Source organism: Pituophis catenifer, unplaced genomic scaffold, assembly GCF_029215685.1.
Source record: "Pituophis catenifer annectens isolate HBS135680 unplaced genomic scaffold, rPitCat1.0.hap2 SCAF_18, whole genome shotgun sequence".
Taxonomy (NCBI): Eukaryota; Metazoa; Chordata; class Lepidosauria; order Squamata; family Colubridae; genus Pituophis; species Pituophis catenifer.
In genome coordinates, this window is record NW_027256898.1 from 1,650,334 (window position 1) to 1,674,613 (window position 24,280).

At 45.3% G+C, this 24,280-nt stretch overlaps 1 protein-coding gene across 1 annotated transcript; it reads right to left on the reverse strand.

Moving 5' to 3' along the window:
• Positions 1 to 12,804: 12,804 nt before the first annotated feature.
• LACTBL1 (lactamase beta like 1) lies at positions 12,805 to 20,093 on the reverse strand. The gene is made up of 6 exons (XM_070956323.1): positions 19,958 to 20,093; positions 17,943 to 18,052; positions 16,899 to 17,056; positions 15,792 to 16,039; positions 14,388 to 14,493; positions 12,805 to 13,780 (listed from the first exon to the last, which is right to left on the reverse strand). Exons 1-6 carry the CDS (start codon positions 20,004 to 20,006, stop codon positions 12,805 to 12,807), a joined length of 1,647 nt encoding a protein of 548 aa, XP_070812424.1. The 5' UTR covers positions 20,007 to 20,093.
• Positions 20,094 to 24,280: the final 4,187 nt, after the last annotated feature.

Genomic DNA, 24,280 nt, shown 5'->3' on the forward strand with positions numbered 1-24,280 from the left:
AGTGGCCTGTCCTGACAATGTTTGTGTGAGTAAACAACAGCCCAATTGAGGATCTGCCAAGTGTACTCTCCCCAACCGTGACAGCCAAACCACTTTTATATAAACGGAGATCAAACAAACCCACACTCCCTCCTTGCACTGATAATATTCCCTTGCTGGATCATGAAACGTCTTCAAGAAAACAACTAAGCTCAGAGAGAACTGAGGGTTTCACACAAAGTAATTTAAAAAAAAAAAACTATAACAAAAGTAGTTCAAAAGAAGAAGCATTCGCCTCTCTCCGGCTTATTTGTTTAAATCCCAAGGGAGTTTTTCCATTTTTTAAAAAAAAGTTCTAGAGAAGAAACAACAGCCAGGCAGGGTAGACACACTCATTGGAACAGAAAAAAGGTGGCGGGGAGAAACCAGCTTAATAATTTTCTCTTTAGCCACTTCGAGACTCTGAATTTCCAAAGTGATCGGCGGAGAAGCCTCAGAGTCCTCTGGAAGTATCCTGTGATGTTCTTCAGGTACTTCATGAGGACTAGGGGATTGGAAGGGTTAAAACAACCAGGAAGTCGGTGTCAGTTGGTCATCGGAAAAATCTTCCCAAGAAGGATATTCAACGATGCCTGGAGGAACAGCGACCAAATTTCAACAGAAGCTGAACGGGATAAAAACAGTTGCAAATTTCTGCCCCGGGGAGGGGGTCAAGGATGAGCTAGATGACCTCCCGGCTCCCATGCAAACTGTCCATTCAATGATTTAGGTGAGGATTCTTTCGGGGGGGGGAACAGGACTTGCAAACACCCCCCCCTGAAACTGAGGTCCTGACTTAAATGTTGGAGAATTCACAATCCGGATGGACGAATCGCTGAAGAATTTTTCCGTTGTGACGTACAAACGACAAAATAACACAACTCTCGGGGGGGGAGGGCGGGGGGGTTTACGCAACTTTCGGAGCCATGAACCAGGTATGGCTAAATGCCCATCGCCAGGCTCACACCTCACGAGATGAGGAGTCCTCGATGTACGACCGCCGTGGCGAGCAAAGCCAAATTCACTTAACAGCCGTGTTACGGTAGTGGCCAAAATGGTGGAAACCTTTTGGAGAAAGTTGTATTTTTGAGGTTTGGTGGGTAATAACACCACTATTTTTTGGGGAGTTTCAAGATCATCCTATTCCACTGCCTGGGAATAGCCTAGACCTTAACCCAATTGAAAATCTATGGATTTTCCGACTCAAGAAACTGGTTAGTCAGAAGCGACCCAGCAATAAAACCCAGTTAATAGAAGCCATCATTCCATCTTGGTTTGACATGATAACAGCTGCAGAACTCAAATGCTTGGTTCATTCCGTGGGAAATAAATAAATAAATAAATAAATAAATAAATAAATAAATAAATAAATAAATAAATAAATAAGACGTTGTAAGGCCGTCATTCATGCTAAAAGTTACCCAACGAAGGGTTAACCGACATGGGGATCGTTTTTGCATATCTCGTTTTTTTTTCTACGTGTTTCACTTTTCTTCTTTATACGGTGACGGCTATTCTAATCGCAAATCCTTCATTAAAGTTATGGCGTTACATTCTTCATTAAATTATCTTTCCATGGATATATAATTTTATGGTACTACTCCCCCCCCAAAAAAGTGGTGTGATTAGCTACTTTTAGAAAATTACACTTTTCCCGAAAGGTTTTCCACAATTTTGGCCGCTGCTGTATATAGGTAGTCGTTCCTCCGCTGTGGGAATCAAAACGTCCTTCCGTTTTGGGGCATAAAATTCGAGCCGTCGCCGACTTACGACCCACAACTGAGCCCCAAATTTCCAGCTGCTAAGCGAGACGTGCGCTAAGTGAATTTTGCTCCCGGTTTTACGACGTTTCTTACCGCCGCGGCAGTTCGCGAATCGCTCACCCCGGTGGTTAAGCGAATCTGGCTCCTACGTTGGGTTTGCTCGCCCGAAGGTCGCAAAAGGGGAATGTTGCGACCGTCATCAATGTGAGCCGCTGGCCGAAAACATCTGGATTTTAATCACCCGCCCCTGGGGAGGCTGCAACGATCGTAAGTGTGAAACAGTCACGTTTTTTCAGTGCCGTTGTCACTCCCTAAAGGAACGGTTAGCCTGTCCAGTACTCATTTAACAATGGCAGCGATTTGCTTAACAACGGTGGCAAAACTCACTTAACAGATGTTTCGCTTAGCGACGTACATGGGGGGGGCCTCGAATGTGGTCGTAACCCAAGGATTCCAATGAAGCTCCTTTGAGGTTTAACTCAGTCAGTTTTACCTACCGAGGGTTCGAAATACAGCAGCAGCTTTCGGCGTGGAGCAGAGAGGCGCGAATTCACTGGGAAGTTCGGGGTGTAAGCACGCAGGCTCCGGTCCCCTGCTTCGGAAACGGGGGTTTTGGGGTGCAGCATCCAGAACCTTCTTCAAGGCTTTGACCGAATCCCAAGAGAAGGACATATTTTGGACCTGGGCAGGATGGACAGACGAAAAAAAAAAAGCATATTTCTCGCTTCTCCAAAAGCTCCAGAAATGGAGCACCCAAAACTTCTGGAGGTGATTTTAATTGATTTGGGATTCGAATGAGGGAATAGCAGAGTCGGAAGGGACCTTGGAGGTCTTCTAGTCCAACCCCCTGCTCAGGCAGAAAAACTCTATGTGCCATTTCAGAAAAAGGGCTGTCCAATCTCTTCTGAAAAACCTCCAGTGATGGAGAAGGAAGGAAGGAAGGAAGGAAGGAAGGAAGGAAGGAAGGAAGGAAGGAAGGAAGGAAGGAAGGAAGGAAGGGCTGGGAAGGAAGGAAGGAAAGATGTGATGGATGGGAAGGAAGGAAGGAAGGGATGGATAGGAAGGAAGGAAGTGAAGAGGGAGGGAGGGAAGGAAGGACGGAAGGAAGGAAGGAAGGAGGGAGGGAGGAAGGAAGGAAAGAAGGAGGGAGGGAGGGAGGAAGGAAGGAAGGAAGGAAGGAAGGAAGGAAGGAAGGAAAAAGAATAGCAAAATAACAGAATAACAGGGTTATCTCTTTCTCTCTCTTTCTCTCTCTCTCTCTTTGCATGTTTTTAAAATATATTTACTTAATTTAAAATAGAAGATTGCTCTATTTTGTAGCTGCACTGGTTACTCTTTTTCTACATATTTTTTTTTTTCTTACCACCTTTTACATTTCCCTCCATTTTTACACTTCCCATGTTTCCCCCCCCCCCCGGCCCTTTGTGTTATTTTGTATTTACCAATCAAATTTATTTTTATTTATTTTTATTTAATTTATTCAATTTGTATACCGCCCTTCTCCTAGTGGACTCAGGGCGGTGCACCGCCAGAACTAAAACACATGCCAATACAAAATTTAAAATTATTAAAAGAATTATTTTAAAAATTATTTGCCAAGGCGGGGGGGGGGAAAGGAAAGAAAGAAAGAAAGAAAGAAAGAAAGAAAGAAAGAAAGAAAGAAAGAAAGAAAGAAAGAAAGAAAGAAAGAAAAGAAGAAAGAAAGAAAGAAAGAAAGAAAGAAAGAAAGAAAGAAAGAAAGAAAGAAAGAAAGAAAGAAAGAAAGAAAGATTGAAGTTCTCCAGAGAGACCCTGGACGACAGAGGTCCATCCTTTGGACATCTAACTCAGCATTGAGCAAATCCCAGCTTCTCGCTCTCCTAACCCAAAGAGCAATCCTCAACTACTACACACCGTAAATATTACCTGGACGGTGATGCCTTCGGCGAGGACCGGCAGGAGGCACAAAGCAAGAATCAACATCCAAGAAGACTTCATGGCGGAACGGTGAGTCTGGCTCTTCCTTAGCCCGGGGAAGACAAGCGAGACCTTTGACTTTGACGGCGAGAAAATGGTGCTTTTAAAAAGAGAATCCTGGGTTACTGAATAACTAGGATCTCATGGCACCGGTTAGGACGGTGGTTGTAAAACAGAAACAAGTCCGAACCGCAAACAATCTGGGGTGCGGCGTTGAGCAATGTTAGACGTCATTTTTATGGCCGTCCTTCAGAACTGAGGGACGCGGTTGAAGTGTGGGGCGATGGCCCCCACCCACCCCCCTCCCACTCCCCAGGGAAAGGACATCCACCGAGGAGAGATCTCGCTGGCGACACCTGTTGAATTAAACTTGATGGGAACGGGACGGGACGTTAAATTAAAAAATAAAATGAAAAGGATGTCTTCAGAATTGGAGGTGGCTTGCTAGGTTTCCTTCAGGGGTGGGGATTCAGCCGGTTCGCACCACTTCGGGCGAACCGGTTGTTAACTTTCTGAGCAGTTTGATGAACTGATTGTTGGAAGAAAGAATTAAGGCAGAGAACCGGTTGTTAAATGATTTGAAACCCACTACTGGTTTGCTTCCTAGATTTTAATTTACGGCCAAAACATTTAATTATTTTAATACTGTTTTTTAAATTTTGTATGCTCTGTTTTTACTTAGGCTGTGCACCGCCCTGAGTCCTATTTGGAGAAGGGCGGTATAGAAATTTAATTAATAAATAAATAAAATAAATAGATTTACCTCCAGCTAACCCTGGTGTGAAGGAGCATAAAGGGCTTCACACATGCGAGTTCAGATGAAGGGAAGGGTCAGGGGGGAAGACCTTGAGCCAGGTCCCAAAACTGACCTTGAGAATGAGGTTACGGGTTTGGGGTGGGGGGTCCTCGGCGCTCTCTGAGCTTGGCTGTTTTCTTGTGGACGTTTCACGACCCACTTAGGGAACATCATCAGTGCTGGCAGGGAGTGGGGTTGGCGTTCTGTTTATATACAAGTAGCTTTGCTTGCAGGCAGCAACCCCTGCTCCCTTCTAGCACTGATGATGTTGCCTAGTTGGGTTATTAAATGTCTGCAAGTAAATAACCAAGCTCAGAAAGCACCAGGGACCCCACAGTCCTCCTTCTCTTTCTCCTTCTCCTTCTGCTCCTCTTCCTTCTTCTTTCCTCCTCCTCATCCCCTTCCCCCTCTTTCTTTCTTTCTTCCTTCTCCTTCTCCTTCTCCATCACCACTTCTTCTTTCCCTTTCCCAGTTCTTTCTCCTTTCCCTTCTCTTCCCTTCCTCCTTCTCCTTCTCCCTTCTTTCCTTCTTCCTTCTCCGTCACCTTCTCTTTCTTTCCTTCTCCTCCCCTCCCCTGTTCTTTCCGTCCTTTTTCTCTTTCTCCTCCTCTTTCTCTGCATCCTCCTTCTCCTCCTCTCTTCTTTCCTTCTTCTTTCTCCCGCTCCTTCTCCATCACCACTTCTTCTTTCCTTTTCCTTCTTCTTTCTTCTTTCTCCTTTCTTCTTTCCCTTCTCCTCCCTTCCTTCTTCTCCTTCGCACTTCTTTTCTTCTTCCTTCTTCCTTTTCCTCCTCCTCCTCTCTTCTTTCCTTCTTCCTTCTCCTGCTCCTTCTCCACCACCACTTCTTCTTTCCTTTTCCTTCTTCTTTCTCCTTTCTCCTTTCCCTTCTCCTCCCTTTCTCCTTCTCCTTCTCACTTCTTTCCTTCTTCCTTCTTCCTTCTCCTTCTCCTTCTCCTTCTCCTTCTCCGGGACAGCAAAGTGTGGATCTAAAACTCAATGTCTGATCCAGAAGACTGTCATCACTGTTTTATTTCACTCTTAAAAGCCGTTCCTAAGTTATGTGTGCGAGAAATTGCCTCAAGCTGGTTATTCAGCACAATTCCGCTTTTCCGTTTTGGAAACATCAAGCAATTCATTCTTATAAATGCTTATAAACATAAACCGATAAAAAAAAAGCGGATTAAATTGGGGGCCAGACAGGAAAATGCCAGCTACATATTGGCTGAGGTCATGATGATTCCTGGAAAATAAAGATGAATTATGCCGAACCAAGAAAGGTTGAATCTGCAAATAAAGTGGGGAGGTGATTGACATCCGAGCTGCAGAACGAAGAAGAAGAAAAGAAAATGATAATTTTACAAGAAGGGCATATTGGAATAACAGATGATGTGGATATGACGAAAGTGTTATATTACTTTACACAAAGATCAAGAAATTTCTTTGGAAAAAATATTTCTTTCTTTCTCTCTCTTTCTCTCTCTCTTTTATCTGTCTGTCTGTCTCTCTCTCTCTCTTTTATATCTCTCTCTCTTTATCTTGCTCTCTTTTTATCTCTTTTTTATCTGTCTTTATCTTTCTCTGTCTTTCTCTATTTCTCTCTATCTGTCTCTCTCTTTTATCTGTCTCTCTCTCTTTATCTGTCTTTCTCTCTCTTTCTCTCGATCTCTCTCTCTCCCTATTTATCTATCTGTCTCTCTTTCTCTCTTTCTCTCAATCTATCTTTATCTCTCTCTCTTTATCTGTCCCTCTTTATCTGTCTTTATCTCTCTGTGTCTTTCTCTTTCTCTCTTTCTCTCTCTCTCTCTCTCGTTTATCTGTCTCTCGCTATCAGACTTTCTCTCTCTCTCTCTCTCTCTTTATCTCTCTCTCCTTATCTCTCTCTCTCTCTTTATCTCAATCTCTCTTTATCTCTCTCTCCTTATCTCTCTCTCTCTCTTTATCTCAATATCTCTTTATCTCTCTCTCCTTTCTCTCTCTCTCTCTCTCTGTGCATGGTTTTTAATATATTTACTTAATTTAAAATATTAATTTAAAACAGAAGATTGCTATATTTTGTATCTGTACTGGAAAATGTTATTCTTTATCTACCTATTTGTTTCAGGATTATTATTTTTCTTATCACTTTACAATTCCCTCCATTGTACACTTCCCAATTTCCCCCCTTTTGTGTTATTTTGTATTTACCCATAAAATTATTTGCCAAAGGGGTGGGGAGGGAAGAAAGACAATAGATGTGAAGAATTGGCTTCTGATATACTTCACAGCAATTATAAATTCAAACTTATTTTAACCTCTAAAGCTACTCCTTTTCTCTCTATAATCTGGGCTATCTAAATCATAAAAAATCATAAATCAGCAATTCCCGTGGTTGTTTTTTTCCATGGTTACACAATAAAATCCACAACACGTTTTCAGGCACAATGTTTGAATGCTCTGAGGCTTTCCCAAAATGATAATCATTTTAGAATCTGCACGAACAAGACTTTTACCAGGGAAACAATTAAAAAAAACAAACAATTTGAAACTTTCAGATCTTGGTAATCTATCTAGCCAGGGAGAGAGAGAAAAAAATATATATCTAGATTGCGGGAGATTAATTTTTGACCTGGAACACACCTGTTTAAAGGTGTGCCTGACACTTCGGACCGATTGTAAATTGTGTTTAAATCTTTATTGTTTCGTGTTTTCAGCCAGACGCGCAATCCTAGTGACGCAACTCCCTCTCTCTCTCTCTCCCTGCCAAAAAGAGGAATTGATCCTCAGGGACGCAAATATTGACTTTCGGTAATAGGGAACCAGATCGTATTTTCTAAAGATAAAACGTGGCTGCGATGGAGGCCAAGAATTGTTCTCAAAGGCCAAACAGTCAGAAGCCGATTTTGTTTCCCAGAAATGCAGGTTTTTTTCCCCCTCCTGATTCTCATTCTTATTCTTATTCCTCCTCCTCCTCTTCTTCTTCTTCCTCTTCTTCTTCTTCTTCTCCTTCTCCGAGTTCTCCTCCTCTTTCTTCTCTTCCTACCCCTCATCTTCCTCCTCCTCCTTCACTCCTCCTTCTCCTTCTCCCCCTCTTCTTCTTCTCCTTTCTCCCCCTCCCCTCCTCCCCTCATCTTCCTCCTCCTCCTTCACTCCTCCTTCTCCTTCTCCCCCTCTTCTTCTTCTCCTTTCTCCCCCTCCCCTCCGCCTCTTCTTCCTCCTCCTCCTCCTCCTCTCCCTTCCCCCTTCTTCCCTTTTCCTCCCTTCCTCTCTCTCTCCCTCCCTCTTCCTTCCTTCCTTCCTTCCTTCCTTCCTTCCTTCCTTCCTTCCTTCCTTCCTTCCTTCCTTCCTTCTTTCCTTTCCTTTCCTTTCCTTCCCTTTCTTTCTTTCTTTCTTTCTTTCTTTCTTTCTTTCTTTCTTTCTTTCTCATCATATTGAAGAACCGCTCACCTGCCTCACGGGCAGCCTAAAATAAAACATGAAAAGCATAAAAACATCCACAGGTGCCTCTCACTCTACTATAACCAGCCTCACCTAGCCACGGAAATTCTTTTCCCAATTGTGCAAGGACCCTCCCTCCCGTATTAATTGCAGGAAAAATTTGGGAGCCCATTCTGCCCAATCTCCAAATCAACTTGATTTTGCCAATCAATCCCCTTCCCCCCCCCCCGCATCCATCCGGAGGATGGACTCTAGCTGGATTTCTCGGGATCAAGGGGATAATAACCGATCGCCTGTTTTGGATTTAATGATTAAATGGCTTGGGGGGGGAGGTTGGCAGCCCGAAGGCCGTTTCTAACTGGCCATCAAAAGAGAAACCGAGGCAGGATGAAAGAGAAAAGAAAGGAAGGAAGGGAGATTGTGAATCTAATCTTGCGAAGCTTCTTCTCCGGTAATATTGTACTGAAAACTAGGGCATACAAAACCTTTGCCAGACCAATTCTCGAATACAGTTCGTCTGCCTGGAACCCGCACTGCATATCGGACATTAATACCGTGTTTCCCCCAAAAATAAGACCCTGTTTTATATTTTTTTTGAACCCTGAAATAAGCGCTTGGCCTAATTTTTGGGGAGGTCTTATTATTTTGGGGCGCGTGGAGCAAGACGGTGCTCCCCTTGCCATCTTACCTGATTTCCAGCTCGGTCTCCCTAACCCTAACCAGAGGAAATGGCAGGGACTGGCTATACAAGCGTTTAAATATTTTCAGGGAGGGCTTATTTTCAGGGGAGGGCTTATTTTCGGGGAAACACGGTACAACTGAGTGAGTCCAGAGATATTTCACGAGAAGAGTCCTCCACTCCTCTGCTCGCAAAAAAAAATACCTTATGCCACCATGCTTGAAATTTTGGGGCTTAGACAACTTAGAACTATGCCGCCTTCGGTCTGACCTAAGCGTAGTACACAAAATTATCTGCTGCAATGTCCTACCTGTCAACGACTACTCCAGCTTCAACCACAACAATAGACGAGCACACAATAGATACAAACTCATGGCAAACCGTTCCAAACTCGATTGCAGAAAATACGACTTCAGCAACAGAGTGGTCAATGCCTGGAATGTACTACCTGACTCTGTGGTCTCATCCCAAAACTTTAACTTAAACTTAAACTGTCTACTGTTGACCTCACCCCATTCCTAAGAGGTCTGTAAGGGGTTTGGGCATAAGCGCACCAGCGTGCCTACCGTCCCTGTCCTACTGTCCCCCATTTATTCGTATCCTTTTCGTGTATTTATAATTATGTTTACACTTGTTTCTGTAATCTTATACGTGTCTGACCAATAAATAAATAAAATAAAATAAAAATAAATTGTGGCGGAGAGGCGGGCAGGGGGGGAAATGCAAACATCCTTCAGATGTGCCCGAAAATAAAATGCATTCGTTGGGGGCTTGGATTCTCCCATGGGGGGAGGGAGGCGGTTTAAAGCCCACCCAAATCTTTCCCTTGTTTGCAAACAAGGCAGAAGCTTTGCATTCACACACAACCCCGGCCTGCTTCGGTTTCCATGGAAACCAGCCATTCCTTGCCAGTTGGGCAGCTCAGGGATTAATTCTTGGGAAAGTCGCACAAAGGGTTAAAATCAAGCCGTGGGAAACGTCTGTCCTTGATTCTATTTTTCCCAAACTTGGATTTTTTTTTTTTAAAAAAAAATTATGATATAAATAAATCCTGGTGTATAAATTAAGCAGGATGCTTGTATGATAGTTGTTCCCTATGGGTCTAATACACCCTAGGCAACTTGAAGATGGGTGGAGAAGATGGCCGGGGAATTCTGGGAGTTGAAGTCCACCTATCTTTAAATTCTTAAGTTTTAAGTTTAAAATTCTTAAAAGACTAAGAACCATTGGCTCAACAGCTACAAACTTCTCTCTCTCTTTCTCTCTTGCTTTCTTTTTCTCTCTTTCTCTCTCCCCCTCTCATTCTCTCTCTTTCTTTCTCTCTCCCCCTTGTTCTCTCTCTCCCTCATTCTCTTTCTTTCTCTCTCTCTCTTTCATTCTCTCTCCCTCTCATTCTCTCATTCTCCCCCCTCTTTCTCTCTCTCTCTTTCTTTCTCTCTCCCCCTCATTCTCTCTCTCCCTTGTTCTCTCTTTCTCTCTCTCCCTCTCATTCTCTCTCCCCCTCTTTCTCTTTCTCTCTTTCTCTCTTTCTCTCTCTCTCTCACTCATTTTCTCCCTCTCCCTCGTTCTCTTTCTCTTTCTCTCCCCCCTTCTCTCCTTCTCTCCATTCTAATTTTGATGACATAAGAATTCTCCAGACTATTATTAATTTTTTATGTTTATTTATTAGAAGTATTTCAGGGCAACATTCAGCTCAGGTGAAAAATAATGAACAGGGGGAAAAAAAAAAAGAGACCAGGAGAAAACAATAGCTTAATTCACGACACCAGGTTTTTCAGAAGCTGCTCTCGCCACTATCACCACTGAATAATGTTTGAAAGGGAACCTCGAGACCATCTAGTCCAACCTCCTCTGCTCAGGATGGGATCAGTATACCTGTAATAATCATTTTTATTGTATTGTATTGTATTGTATTGTATTGTATTGTATTGTATTGTATTGCATTGCATTGCATTGCATTGCATTGCATTGCATTGCATTGTTTTTAATTTAATTTAATTTAATTTAATTTAATTTAATTTAATTTAATTTAATTTAATAATTTAATTTAATTTAATTTTACTTTATTTTATTTTATTTTATTTTATTTTATTTTATTTTATTTTATTTTATTTTATTTTATTTTTGTTTTTATTATTATTTTATTTATTCTTTTGTTCTTTGATGTGCCTTTTCGTTTGTCGTGGTGTCTATCCTTTCCGGCGTTTAATTCCCTTTTTTTTTTCCTTCTTCTTTTTAAAAGCTGCTTAAAAATCAGTTCGACTTAGCAATTCAAAGGAAGGGAATTTACCAACCGAGATTTCAGGATGATGCTGGGAAGGGAGGAATATCCTTAGGACAAGAGGCAGACAGATTGAATGATGTCTCTGTCTACAGCATGGGCATTTCGGGGGAAAAAAAAACATGCGTGTGTTTTATTAACCTCAAATCTTTCTCTGGCAGGGTGTGGACTCTTAATCCGAGGCCTTGCTTTTTGCCCCTCCCTCCCTATAATCCTGTAATTTGGAGCTCAGCGCCCATCAGATGATGGCTCCATTTTTAATCTCTCCCCCAAGCTCACGACTGCCGGGCCACGATTTTCATTCGTCCATCCCAGAGATAAAAAAACATCAAAATTCAGGTCACTGCTTCGTGGTCCCGTGGTCTGCGTCACACGTGTCTTTCACGGAGATTGGAGCTGCAGGGCGCCGGCCGGCTATTTCTCTCTCTCTCTTTTTTTAATACATATTTATAACCGCCAAGAATGTTTAGGAATCACTCAAGGCGGCGAACATAATGAAAACTCCTTCCCTCTTCCTATTTTTCTCACAACAACGCTGTGGGGGGTGGGCTGGGAGAGAGGGGCTGGCCCAGAGCCACCCACCCAGCTTTCGTGCCTAAGGTAGGACTAGAATTCACAGTCTCCTGGGGATTGGCTCAAAGGTACCCAGCTGGCTTTCGTTATGAAGGTGGGACTAGAATTCCCCAGTCACCCAGTGAAAGTCACCCAGTGGAGTTTCATGCCTAAGGCAGGACTTGAACTCCCAGTCACCTGGTGATTGGCTCCAAAGTCACCCAGCTGGCTTTCGTTATTAAAGTGGGACTAGAACTCCCTGTCTCCTGGTGTTTGGCTCCAAAGTCACCCAGCTGGCTTTCATTTTCACCCAGTGGAGTTTCATGCCTAAGGCAGGACTAGAACTCCCTATCTCCTGGTGATTGTCTCAAAATCTCCCAGCTCGCTTTCATGTCTAAGGAAGGACTAGAACTCCCTGTCTCCTGGTGATTGGCCCAAAGTCACCCAGCTGACTTTTATGCCTAAGGTAGGATTAGAACTCCTTGGCTCCTGGTCTTTGGTCCAAAGTCACCCAGCCGGCTTTCATTATTAAGGTGGGACTAGAACTCCCCATCTCCTGGTTTCTAGCCTGATGAAGGATTGGAAGGGACTTTAGAGATCATCCAGTCCAACTCCTGACCACTGCAGGACTCTACCCCCTGCCGAACTTTGTCCTCCCAAGAAGGTGACTCCACCATCTCAGATGTTTCATTTGGAGAACTTTTTCAGTTATAACATTCTTCGTGATGTCCAACCAAAATCTACTTTCTTATAATGTCATAAAATCGTAGAATGAGAAGTTTGGAAGATACCTTGAAGAGCATCTAGTCCACCCCTTGCTCAATACAGGAACCCATTTCTACAGGATCCTGGTGCTCATCCAACTTTTACTGAACACCTTCTATAAAGAAGAGGCCACCACCTCCATGGTGGTCTGGTTAGTTATGGGCCTTCGTGGAAGTCCATCTCCTCCAGCTTCACAGGAATATGAAGTCTTCTCCACAATGTAAGTGTCTTAAGATGAGGATGTCACCTTTATTTCTCCCTTTGCTTCTCTTTCATTTTTAAAAATTTCTTTCTCCAACTTGGATCTTCTGACCCAACGCCTACTCCTGCGAAGAACTTCAGCTCCAACAACCAATTTGACTCCTTCTGGAGATCTTGAGACTCAACTGGGGCCTATCTCATGGTGGCACCTAGAAGTGGACAACGATGGATGGAGCGAAGGACTTTTTTTTCGACCGGGTGCCATTGTTTTTCACGGAAAAGGAGAAAAATCTTCAGCTAATTCTGGGGTGCTGGTTGTCTTCTCTTCTCAGCCTCCTGGTTGGAGGATGGTCTCCTGTGCGGGAGAAGTGATAGTTCTGTTAGGAGAAGACAGGTCTCCTTCGAAGACGGAGGATGTTGTAGGTGTTCAACCCTGGGACATCAAAACCAGGAGAGAGTCCCTTGGGATCAAACGGGTAGAAGTTGAAAAGCTGCCCATCTTGGGCCTCAAGGGAAATTGAGGCAGGCCCTAACTTCAGGATGCACGGAAATTCCTCCTCAAAGACCACTTGGAAGGTGCGATCTTCAAGATGGTGGAGTTTAATGGTCCGGTACTTTTCAGGGATGACCTTCTCGATGTGAGGCCCGAATTGCTGCATCAGCAGCTCTCCTCTGGGCCCCACCTTGATCTCATAGAAGGTCAGGTTGGAGAAGGTATAGTAGCCCACGTAGGGAGCAGGACTCGGTGGAGTCTTCAGCTTCTTCTCGACTTCCCGAAAAGCGGATTCCAGGGAAGGAATCAGGTAATCGTAGATCTGGGTTACGATGTCTCCTCCTTGGGGGCGTGGACCAGCCATCAAGATGATGAAGCTCAGGCGGAGTTTGGGGACCAGGGAGAAGGTGGCCGAGAAGCCATCTATGTCTCCATCCTTCCGGAGGAGGTCATAACCCATCTGCTCGTTAATCTCCCAAGGGGTGCCCGTCTTGTTGGCAAAGTAGTCCCTGGAGCACTTCAAGAGCGGAGTCAACATGACCTTCAGAGTCTCAGGCTCCAGAAGACGCCGGTGATAGGTGCCCAAGAAGACCATGGCTAACTTGGCCAAGTCAGCCGCCGTGGAAAACATCTGGCCAGAAGGTCTATACCAGCCCAGATCATAGAGAGGAGCCACTTCTCCGCTGCCGTAGACTCCAACGGTCATTCTGGAACGGATGTTGGGCGTGATATCAAAACCTGTGTCTTCCATCCCAAGGCGGTCAAGGATGTTCTCACAGACCCAGTTCTGGTACTCACTCTTGGCCACCTGCTCAGCTAATACATAAGCCAATAAGGAGAACGCCAAGTTACTATAATGGCACCTGCAGAAGAAAAACAGAGAGGATTACCGGGAAACCGTGAGTTCTAGTTCCACCTTAAGGCCTGAAAGCCTAGCTGGACTTGCCTAGCCACTTGTCTGAAATGTTATTTATTAGGAGCAACATGTCGGCACATACCCAAGTGGAGTCAGCTCTGCCCCACGTAATTTATGTCCCAACTATGACCCTGTTTCCCCCCCACTTCTCCCAAGGTGTGTCATAAATCACATTCTCCAGCAGAGCACTTTTGCGGGCTGTAGATAACACGCCTCTCCAGCTGGCTCTGGTAACCTAGGCTGCAGCCTTGAGAAAGGTATGCATGGAATGTGCTTCTGGTTGCTGCCGTGTTGCTCCGTCAGTTTCCCCTCCCCCTCCTGCCTATGGCAAATCGAGAGCAGGCCAGGAATGCTTTATGGAGTGACATTATGGGGGTCTCCTGCCTGAGCAGGGGGTTGGACTAGAAGACTTCCAAGGACCCCTTCCAACCCTAGGATTCTACGTTCTGCATAGAGTGTCTGAGGAAAACTCAGACACAGGTTCGAAACCCGCCGCAACCCCGAGTAACACAACCTAACTAAGTGAACAAGGTCAACTTGGGTCTTTCACTCACCGGGTTCCTGGATCGGCCACCAAGATATCATCTTGGAGAAGAGCTAAAGCTTCTTGGGTGGTTCCTTTCCACATGAGGCTGGTGGACCTCAGACGTCGGGGCAGGCCTGAAGAACCAGAAAACCAGATGAACATGGGGGGGGGTGTCACCTTGTAAGGGGGCTTCAGAAAAATGAGCAGACTACTTTTTGGAGGGAAGGTTGGGTGGGAGATATTTCCTACAAATCGCATTCGCGTGGGAGCTAATTTTGCAGTTTAAATTCAACCCATGAAATGCAACTTCACCTTCTAGCAGGAGTGGGATTCACCCGGTTTGGACCAAATCTGGTTTGCCGAACCGGTAGTTGCAAGGACTGGCTGGCCCCGCACATCCTACCACGCCCCTCCCAGGAGTCTCCATGCAGCCGGTTTTGGATGACAGATAAGTGCAGGGCCTGTGCGGAGGCTCTGGGAAGGCGAAAAACAGGCCTCCCAGAAGTTCTGGAAATCCAAAAACGGGCCTGTTTCTGGCCTTTGGAGAGCCTTTGGAACCCAGGAGAGGCTGTTTTTGCCCTCCCGGAGGCTCAAGGAAAGCCTCCAGAGCCTGGGGAGGGTGAAAATGCCCCCCCTGCATGGTGTAGGAGGCCAAGTAGGCCACGCCCCCATGGCCATGCCCACAACTGGGCAGAGAACCAGTTGCTAAAATTTTTCAATCCCACCCCTGCCTTCTCTAGGCTGTATATTATAGTCTAAGCTAATATAGTATAATACCGTATCAATCTTTAAATTGTGAAGACCTACACCCATTAAGTACTAAAATACAGGGAGTCCTGGGCAATCGAGCCCAACATTTCTGTCGCTAAGTGAGACAAGTCGATGTTGCACCAAACTAACTAATTTTCTTGCCACCGTTCTTAAATGAATCACTGCAGTTGTCAAACGAGTCACACGGTTATGAAGCAAATCTGGCTTCCCCACTGCTTCCAGAGATGGAGCTTCCCCACAACTTCTGGTGGCAAGTTGTTCCACTGGTTAATTGTTCCCACGGTCAGGAAAATTTCTCCTTCGTTCCAGGTTGCTTCTCTCCTTGATGAGTTTCCATCCGTTGCTTCTTATCCTGCGTTCAGGTGCTTTGGAGAATAGATTGAACCCCTCTTTTTGAGGGCAGACCCTCAAATACTGGAATATTGCTATCGTGTCCGTCCCCACAGTCCTTCTTTTAATTAGAAATACCCAATTCCGGCAACTTTTCTTTACTGGAATATTGCTATCGTGTCCGTCCCCACAGTCCTTCTTTTAATTAGAAATACCCAATTCCGGCAACTTTTCTTTGTATGTTTTAGCCTCCAGGCCCCTAATCCTCTTTGCGGCTCTTCTCTGCACTCTTTCCAGAGTCTCAACATCTTTTTATATCAACTTTTCCTACCTGACAGCTGGCTGGCCATCCTTCGCAGGGTGACTGAAGAAGGCCTGGGGGGCAGCGGTTTGTCCTCAAAATAGCCCGCCCCGTCCCCCGAAGACGTCAGTTTGGATTCCTTGAGATGCCCCAAGGGGTTTTTGATGGAGAAATTTCGGGCGTAGCACTCCAAGGAATCATCGAGGGACGTTATCTTCCCTTCTTCCCAAAGTTTGTGCAACATGACGGTCGGGAACAACTTAGAGATGCTTCCGATCCTAACACGCACACACAACAATCACACCATCACACCAAAAATCAATATAAGAGACAAAATTGGAGTAGCCATTAATTTGAAGGCACTTGTGTTGTTGAGTTTGCAATCTACGCTTCTCCTTTTCTCAAAATTACCCTGTTTCCCCGAAAATAAGACCCAACCGGAAAATAAGTCCTAGCGTGATTTTACAGGGTAAAAGACGCTGAGCTTGTCGATCGAAAGGTCGGCAGTTCAGCGGTTCGAATCCCCAGTGCCGCGTAATGGGGTGAGCTCCCGTTACTTGTCCCAACCTAGCAGTTCGAAAGCACGTAAAAAAATGCAAGTAGAAAAATAGGGACCATCTTTGGTGGGAAGGGAACAGCGTTCCGTGCGCCTTTGGTGTTGAGTCATGGCGGCCACATGACCACGGAGACGCCTTCGGACAGCGCTGGCTCTTTGGCTTTGAAACGGAGATGAGCACCGCCCCCTAGAGTCTGGAACGACTAGCAGATATGTGCGAGGGGAACCTTTACCTTTACCTTTTTCTCCCTAAATAAGACCTAACCAGAAAATAAGCCCTAATGCATCTTTTGGAGCAAAAAATTGATCTAAGACCCAGACTTATTTTTGGGAAAACACGGTAAGTCCGTGATATCAAATTAAGGGGCTCTGGAGCAGCGGAGAAGGACGTCTGGGTTAAAACAGAAGAGAGGAAAAACCAGCACGTTGGAATGAAAATTTTGGTCATCTAACATTCTCACCAAAAGTTGTGCGTCTGAATCCCTAGATAGCACCTGGAATAGGTGTTGTGCAAAACCGCACACTCGGGCATCCGCTCCTCGACTCACAATCCTCTAGTCGAGGAAAGCCCCCCCAATCACCTGTAAATGGAATATTCGCTGGGGAGACCCGAGAAGTTACTGGAGCCGTTGCGTTTCCCAAAGTTGCCAGTCCACAAGACGGTGTCGTTATAGATGACAATAGCCGACAAGGCTGGAAGGCCCGGGTTGCGGATTTTATGCCGGAGAAGTGTGTCCACCTAGAGAGACCAGAAAGCAAGAAATAAAAATGTCAGACTTTCCCCCCCCCACCTCCTTCACTTACGGCTAGAACATATCAGATTAACAGAGTCCAAGCAGGAGACCCTACACCAGTGATGGCTAACCTTTTTGCCATCGCGTGCCAGGAGCGGGGTGGGGTGGGGGTCGCGCGCATGCCCACACCCATAATTCTATACGCCTTCCTCCACGCATGTGCGTAGCCCCCACGCTCCCCACGCTCCTGGCACGCAATGGCATGGTAGGCCCATTGTTTGCTCTCCCCATGCCTCCAGAGCCTTTCTAGGAGTCTGGGGAGGGCAAAAACTGCCTTCCCCACCCTCCCGGAGGCCGGAAGCGATCTGTTTGCCAACTTCCGGTGGACCTCCTGCGCGCCGGAGCTGAGCTCGTGTGCCCTCCGATATGACTACACGTGCCATCACGGCCCTCCACCATTTCTGACCGATGGCAGTCCAGTCTCTTCTTGAAAGCCTCCAGAGATGAAGCTCCCACAACTTCCAAAGGCAACTTCTGCTCCATCGGTTGATGGTTCTCACTGTCAGAAAATCCCTCCTTATTTCCAGGTTGAATCTCTCCTTGATCAGTTTCCAGCCATTATTTCTTGTCTGGCCTTCAGGTGCTTTGGAGAATAGCTTGACCCCCTTCCTCCTCTCTGGGGCAGCCCCTCAAATATTGGAAGATGCTATCCTGTCTCCTCTGGTCCTTCTCTTCGCTAGACTAGCCAGGCCCAGTTCCTGCAACCGTTCATCGTATCTTTGAGCCTCTAGTCCCTTAAAATCATTCTGGTTGCTCTTCTCTGCACTCTTTCTCAATGTCTCAACGTCTTTTTTTTATAGTGTGGCGACCAAAACTGGGTTGCAACGTTACCTTTTCCAGAGCATCTTTCAGGATGGGGATGGGGTGGTCCAATTGGACAGGTTCTGGGTAGCGGGGACACATCTCCGCGGCTGCTGGTTTGGCGTCCGTGCTGATTAAACCTATCAGATTACAGATTAACCGAGTCAGAAGGGACCTTGTAGGTCATCTAGTCCAAGCTTTAAATAATTTTAAATTGGTTTGTCATTTTAAATTTGGGGCCAAACAGATATATATTCTTTAACTGTTTTTAATGTTTGTATTGTATGTTTGGCTGTACACCACCCTGAATCCCCAGGGAGAAGGGCGGTATATAAATTTGAAATAAAATAAAAAAATAAAAAATAAATAAAAACCTGCCTTGTTTCATGCAGCAAAGAAATACAGAAAGCTTTGTTCCATTTCTCCCCCCCCCCAAGCTGGATCTGGTAATCGGAGATAAAAAGCCAAGTGGGATTAAAATTAATCAGCGGGTATGTTAGAGGGGGCTCCTTTTCATAAATGAGGGGGAGAGAGACAGAAAAAGTGAGAGAGAGAAAGAGAGAGAGAGAAAGAAAGAGAGGGAGGCTGGTGAGAGAGAGAGAGAGGAAGAGAGAGAGAGAACGAGGGAGAGAGGGAGAAAGAGAGACAAAGAAAGAAAGAGAGGGGGAAGAGAGAGAGAGAAAGAGAGAGAGAGAGAGAGGGAGGCTGGCAAGAGAGAGAGGGAGAGGGAGAGAAAAAGAGAGAGAGAACGAGGGAGAGAGAGAGAAAGAAAGAAAGAAAGAAAGAAAGAAAGAAAGAAAGAAAGAAAATGAGAGGGAGAAGGAGAGAGAGAGGGAGAGAGAAAGAGAGAAAGAGAAAAAAGAAAGAAGGAAGGAAGGAATAAAAGAAAATGAGAGGGAGAAGGAGAGAGAGGGAGAGAGAGAAAAGGAGAAAGAAAGAAAGAAAGAGAAAAAAGAAAAAGAAAGAAAATGAGGGAGAGAGAGAAAGGGAGAAAGGGAAAGAGACAGAGAAAGAGAGAGAGAAATGAAAGAAAGAAAGAAAAAGAAAGAAAGAAAGATGAGAGGGAGAAGGAGAGGGAGAGAGAGAGAGAAAACTGTAATGAATATGGATGGATATGAATGAATATGGAGGGATAACATTCATCTCTCCTTCAATTTAGGTTTAATCTCGGTTATCTTTCTATGTAGGCTACCAGATGTGGGCTGACCTCATTTTCATGCGGTGGATTTTATGTATTTCATTACCATCTTATGTGACGTGAGGTGCCGCTATCGTCATCCCCGTTAACTATGTATATTTAAATGAGGGGTGGGTTGTTGTTGTTTTTTTTTCATCTACAATATCTTAAAAGACGCCCCGCGAATCCGGATACGATTCGAAGCCACCTCATGACTATTATCAATCGGATAGCAATTAAATCAAATGAAACACAAGTGCAGCGTTTAAAACCCATCAAGCCGCATTAAACACAATTAATCAATCCGCGGGGGGTCCCTGAATCATTATTAAATGATTTTTCTGCCTGACAATACATGCTTGCAGGAGGCAATCTTCAGGTTCGCTCGGGTTTTGTTTTAGACCTTGGCGAGTAAATTAAATTAAAAGGACAGGACGTTGTAGGGAGGGAATGGGTATTTTGCAGTATCCTTCCCCTGGAGTGGGGACGGAATGGGGATTTTGCAGTATCCTTCCCCAGGATTGCGGAGGGAATGGGGATTTTGCAATATCCTTCCCCTGGAGTGGGGAGGGAATGGGGATTTTGCAGTATCCTTCCCCTGGAGTGGGGAGGGAATGGGGATTTTGCAGTATCCTTCCCCTGGAGTTGGGTGGGAATGGGGATTTTGCAGTATCCTTCCCCTGGAGTGAGGTGGGAATGGGGATTTTGCAGTAACCTTCCCCTGCCATGCCCACCAAGCCACGCCCACGGAACCGGTAGTAAAAATTTTTGAATCCCACCACAGCTCTCGGTCCCATTTCGGCGGACGCCAAGGTCCACCGGGAACCGACCCCACCAAACCTTGAGCTTTGTTGAATTTCATACTCACTGGACTTCACTTTGGGCAGGCTGTACTGCCACAGGAAAAGGCTGGTCATGGCCACAAAGAGCAGGAAAAAGATCAGGAGTGCCACATGGACCGCCTTCCCTTCCAGGGTGGAGAACCGGAAGAAGCTGAGTCTGATGGCGGTCTAATGGGGAGAGAAGACAGAAGGTCAGAAGCGGCCAACTCACGCCTGTACTTCGGCGTCGCTCGGTGCCAATCTGCCATCAACTCGAGGGAGGACGACGGGATGGGAGAGGGGAAATTGAAAGTTCACCGTATCTCCCTGAGATGCTGCTTCAAGGTCAACCATCTGCAACCAGCTGGGGCCACTGGGGCCAGCGAGAGGTGGTATTTGCCAAACTATTCAAAATTTCCGCTACTGGTTCTCCGAACTGCTCAAAATTTCCGCTACCGGTTCTCCGAATTGCTCAAAATTTCCACTACCGGTTCTCCAAACTGCTCAAAATTTCCACTACCGGTTCTCCGCACTGCTCAAAATTTCCGCTACTGGTTCTCCGAACTGCTCAAAATTTCCGCTACCGGTTCTCCGCACTGCTCAAAATTTCCGCTACCGGTTCTCCGAACTGCTCAAAATTTCCGCTACCGGTTCTCCGAACTGCTCAAAATTTCCACTACCGGTTCTCCAAACTGCTCAAAATTTCCGCTACCGGTTCTCCGAACTGCTCAAAATTTCCGCTACCGGTTCTCCGAACTACTCAAAATTTCCGCTACTGGTTCTCCGAACTACTCAAAATTTCCGCTACCGGTTCTCCACACTGCTCAAAATTTCCGTTACCAGTTCTCCGAACTGCTCAAAATTTCCGCTACCGGTTCTCCGCACTGCTCAAAATTTCCACTACCGGTTCTCCGAACTACTCAAAATTTCCGCTACCGGTTCTCCGAACTACTCAAAATTTCCGCTACCGGTTCTCCGAACTACTCAAAATTTCCGCTACCAGTTCTCCAGAACCTATCAGAACCTGCTAGATTTCAACCCTGGGATAAGGTCATTCTACCTTTTTTTGCACAACTACTTCATAGACCATCGCAAGTCTGAAACTTTGTGGCTTGGTGGCCCGGTGGTGGGGTTGGTGGGGGGGGGAAAGGGGATGGTTCCTGTGAGCCGTCCAGGGGTTGGAGACCCCTGCCAAGCATCTCTTCATCCCGTCACTCCTGACCTTTCCCACACACCTATCCTAATCTGGATTATCTAGAAATCTCCGCCTTCAAGATAAGGGCCACACACCTGCCTTATCAGTATTATTGATTCCCAGAAGACGCTATAAATAAAGGATGTAGTAAGAATTTCACGGGGGGGGGGGGAAGACAGATACGCATGGAAAATAAACTTCGCCTATAAACCCATCTATCAAAAGTGTCAGTCCTATCGCGGGGTGGGGGTGGGGTGAGGGAATTAATAAGTGTCATATTTCGTGACTCACCGTTCAACGTGGCCCTTACTAACCCCTTGTTAGTAAGAACAAGGGAATAATAAAATGACAGAGTTGGGAGGGACCCTAGAGGTCTTCCAGTCTCACCCCCTGCTTAAACAGGAGGCTCTCTATCTTCTTTATTCCTTCCCTCTTTTATCGCTCGTCTTTAATCTGCAATGAATATAGAACGTTGATGTGTAAACGTGGAAATGGGATTTAAACCCAAAGGAGTCATTTTTGACAGGAAGGACTAGAAATCCTTCCCGGATCTCTGCACTTTCCGCCGTGCCCTCAAAACATTCCTATTCCAGCAGGCCACCCTGGCCTAAACCTCCTTTTTTAAACTGTTTTTTAAATTTTTAAATTTTAAATTTGTCTAATAACTTTGGGGTGTTTTAAATTCTGTTTTTTGGGCCAAATTATTTAATTGTATTTTAATGGGTTTTTTTAACATTTGTATTATATGTATTTTATCTTGGCTGTTCACAGCCCTGAGTCCTTCGGGAGTAGGGCGGTATACAAATTCAATAAATAATAATCATAAAATAATAATAATCATAATAAAAAAGTTAAGATTAGTGGGGGAAAAACGAGGAAATATTAAATCGTAAAATATGAAGACACGGGCTTTTTTTTTTTTTTAAAAAAAAGCCATTTATCCAGTGCTAAAATGGCTACTTATGCATTTATGGGAAAGTGGAAACTCTCTGAAACTTTCGCTCGTCAGGGGCTTTTGCAAAGCGCAAATATCAAAACGATATTGATATTCCAAACCAATGGAACAACTCCGCTCAAATTTAAGGAGGGAAAAGTCCAAACTCTGGATCGCTCCACAAACCGATTCTGCCTCCAAATTCTTTTTTCCCCCTTTTTCCAAAAACCCCTTGATTCTTGATCCCGAGATTGGATCCATCTTCCTGGACGCCCATGGGTTGGAAACGGGTACTGGATCTCCTGCTCGAATAGCGGGGTTGGACTAGAAGACCTCCGATGGCCCCTTTCAACCCCCTACGTTTCCTTACTGTTCTACTGCAGTAAGCCTGACTAAGGTGGCTCAGTGGCTAAGGCACTGAGCTTAGAAAGGTCGGCAGGTCGGCGGTTCGAATCCCTAGCACAGGCGTGAGCGGGGGGTTGGGATAGATGGCCTCCAAAGTCCCTTCCAACTCTGTTACTGTAGGGGGGGTCTCCATACGTGGCAATTTTAAGCTTGGTGAAACTTCAACGCTCCGAATTCCTCAACCATTTGTCTGGAATGGCCTAGGGTCTCCTGCTCGAGCAGGGGGTTGGACTAGAAGACCTCCAAGGTCCCTTCAAACCCTATCATTCTATCCTCTTCCCGGTTTTTGATTCAAAATCCCTTCTTCTCGGTTCTTCTGGCAAAGCCCCCTCCCCACTTCCTCCTACATCACCCAACGTTCCTGAACTTCTGGGTGCAGGATGGTACCCCAAAGATTGATGGTTGGACCCCCTGTGTGTGGGTGTGATCGGTCCTTAGCAAACTCTGTTGCCGGATTTCTAGATACTCCCCCTTTTCTCCTTCCCCACTGGGACTTTGTCTTCCTGCCCAAACATCAGGGGGGAGATGGACCTACCATGGCTTCTGGGGGTCTCTGCCTTCCTCCGGCTGGCTTCGGATTGGCAAGAGAGGTGCGCGATGGGCTCCGTAGTAGCAGGTTTTCCCTCCTGTCTCACGGCTTCTATCGAGTTTCTGCAATCTGTTGCTGGAAGAGAGCAAAATCCAGATTTATGGAGCTAAGCTCCCGGCCACAAGCTGTTGTGTGTCTCCGCAGACCTCAGTTGCCAGAGTGCCAAGACCTAGGAAGGGGAACAAAGCTCCTGAACCCCCACAACCCCAACCCCTCCGTCCAGGCAAGAAATGGAAAGGGACCCCCCCAAAAAAAAATTGAGAAGGGGGGGATCTTGTACAGGTTATGTACTCTGGGCTGGCTGGGGAATTCTGGGAGTTAGAGGACCACACATCTTAAAGTTGCCAAGGTTGAGATTCTATTCTATTCTATTCTATTCTATTCTATTCTATTCTATTCTATTCTATTCTATTCTATTCCATTCCATTCCATTCCATTCCATTCCATTCTATTCTATAGTCTATTCTATTCTGCATTTTTCTGCATTCTATTCTATTTAGTCTGCATATTTTCTCTATTCTATTCTATTCTATTCTATTCTATTCTATTCTATTCTATTCTATTCCATTCCATTCCATTCCATTCCATTCCATTCCATTCCATTCCATTCCATCCCATCTTATATTCTATATTCTATATTCTATTTCTCTATTTCTTTTCTATTCTATATTCCTATTCTATCCTATTCTATTCTATCCTATCTTTCTTTATTGCTTTATTTGCTGAGAACGGCGCTTCAATTCACGTGTCACTCAATACCGGGGGGGGGGGGGGAACCCCAGGTTTATGTTCCATCAGATACATTCAGTTGTGCTAATTAAAATCTGTCTTTTGCCTTTAAGGAACAGCAAGTACACAAATCTGTAGCGCCCTCTGCTGGTCAGCTGTACAATTTATTCCTCCCTTCTTCCATGTAAATATTAGGCCTTCCATATTAGACTCTTGATTGATTATTACAGGAAGCAGGAGACCCTGGGCCATTTCAAACAAATGGTTGCCCAACCTCTTCTTACAAACCTCCAGTGATGGAGTTACAATTTCTGGAGAAAAGTTGTTCCACTGATTAATTGTCCTCACTGTCAGGAATCTTCTCCTTCGTTCCAGGTTGTTTCTCTCTTTGGTCCGTTCCCATCCGTTGTTTCTTCTCGTCTTGCCTTCTGGCGCTTTGGGAAATAGGTTGACCCCCTCTTCTTCCCCCAAATCCCAGAAGACTGCTGTCATGTCAACGCTAGTTCTTCTTTTCACTA

Excerpts from the sequence above, each read along its gene's own strand:
- LACTBL1 (XM_070956323.1), bottom strand. The coding sequence starts at position 20,006 with ATGACCAGCCTTTTCCTGTGGCAGTACAGCCTGCCCAAAGTGAAGTCC. Across the intron at positions 16,040-16,898 it reads AGCGAATATTCCATTTACAG|GATCGGAAGCATCTCTAAGT; the intron begins GTGATTGGGGGG and ends TGTGCGTGTTAG. Across the intron at positions 14,494-15,791 it reads GATGGCCAGCCAGCTGTCAG|GCCTGCCCCGACGTCTGAGG; the intron begins GTAGGAAAAGTT and ends CTGGTTCTTCAG.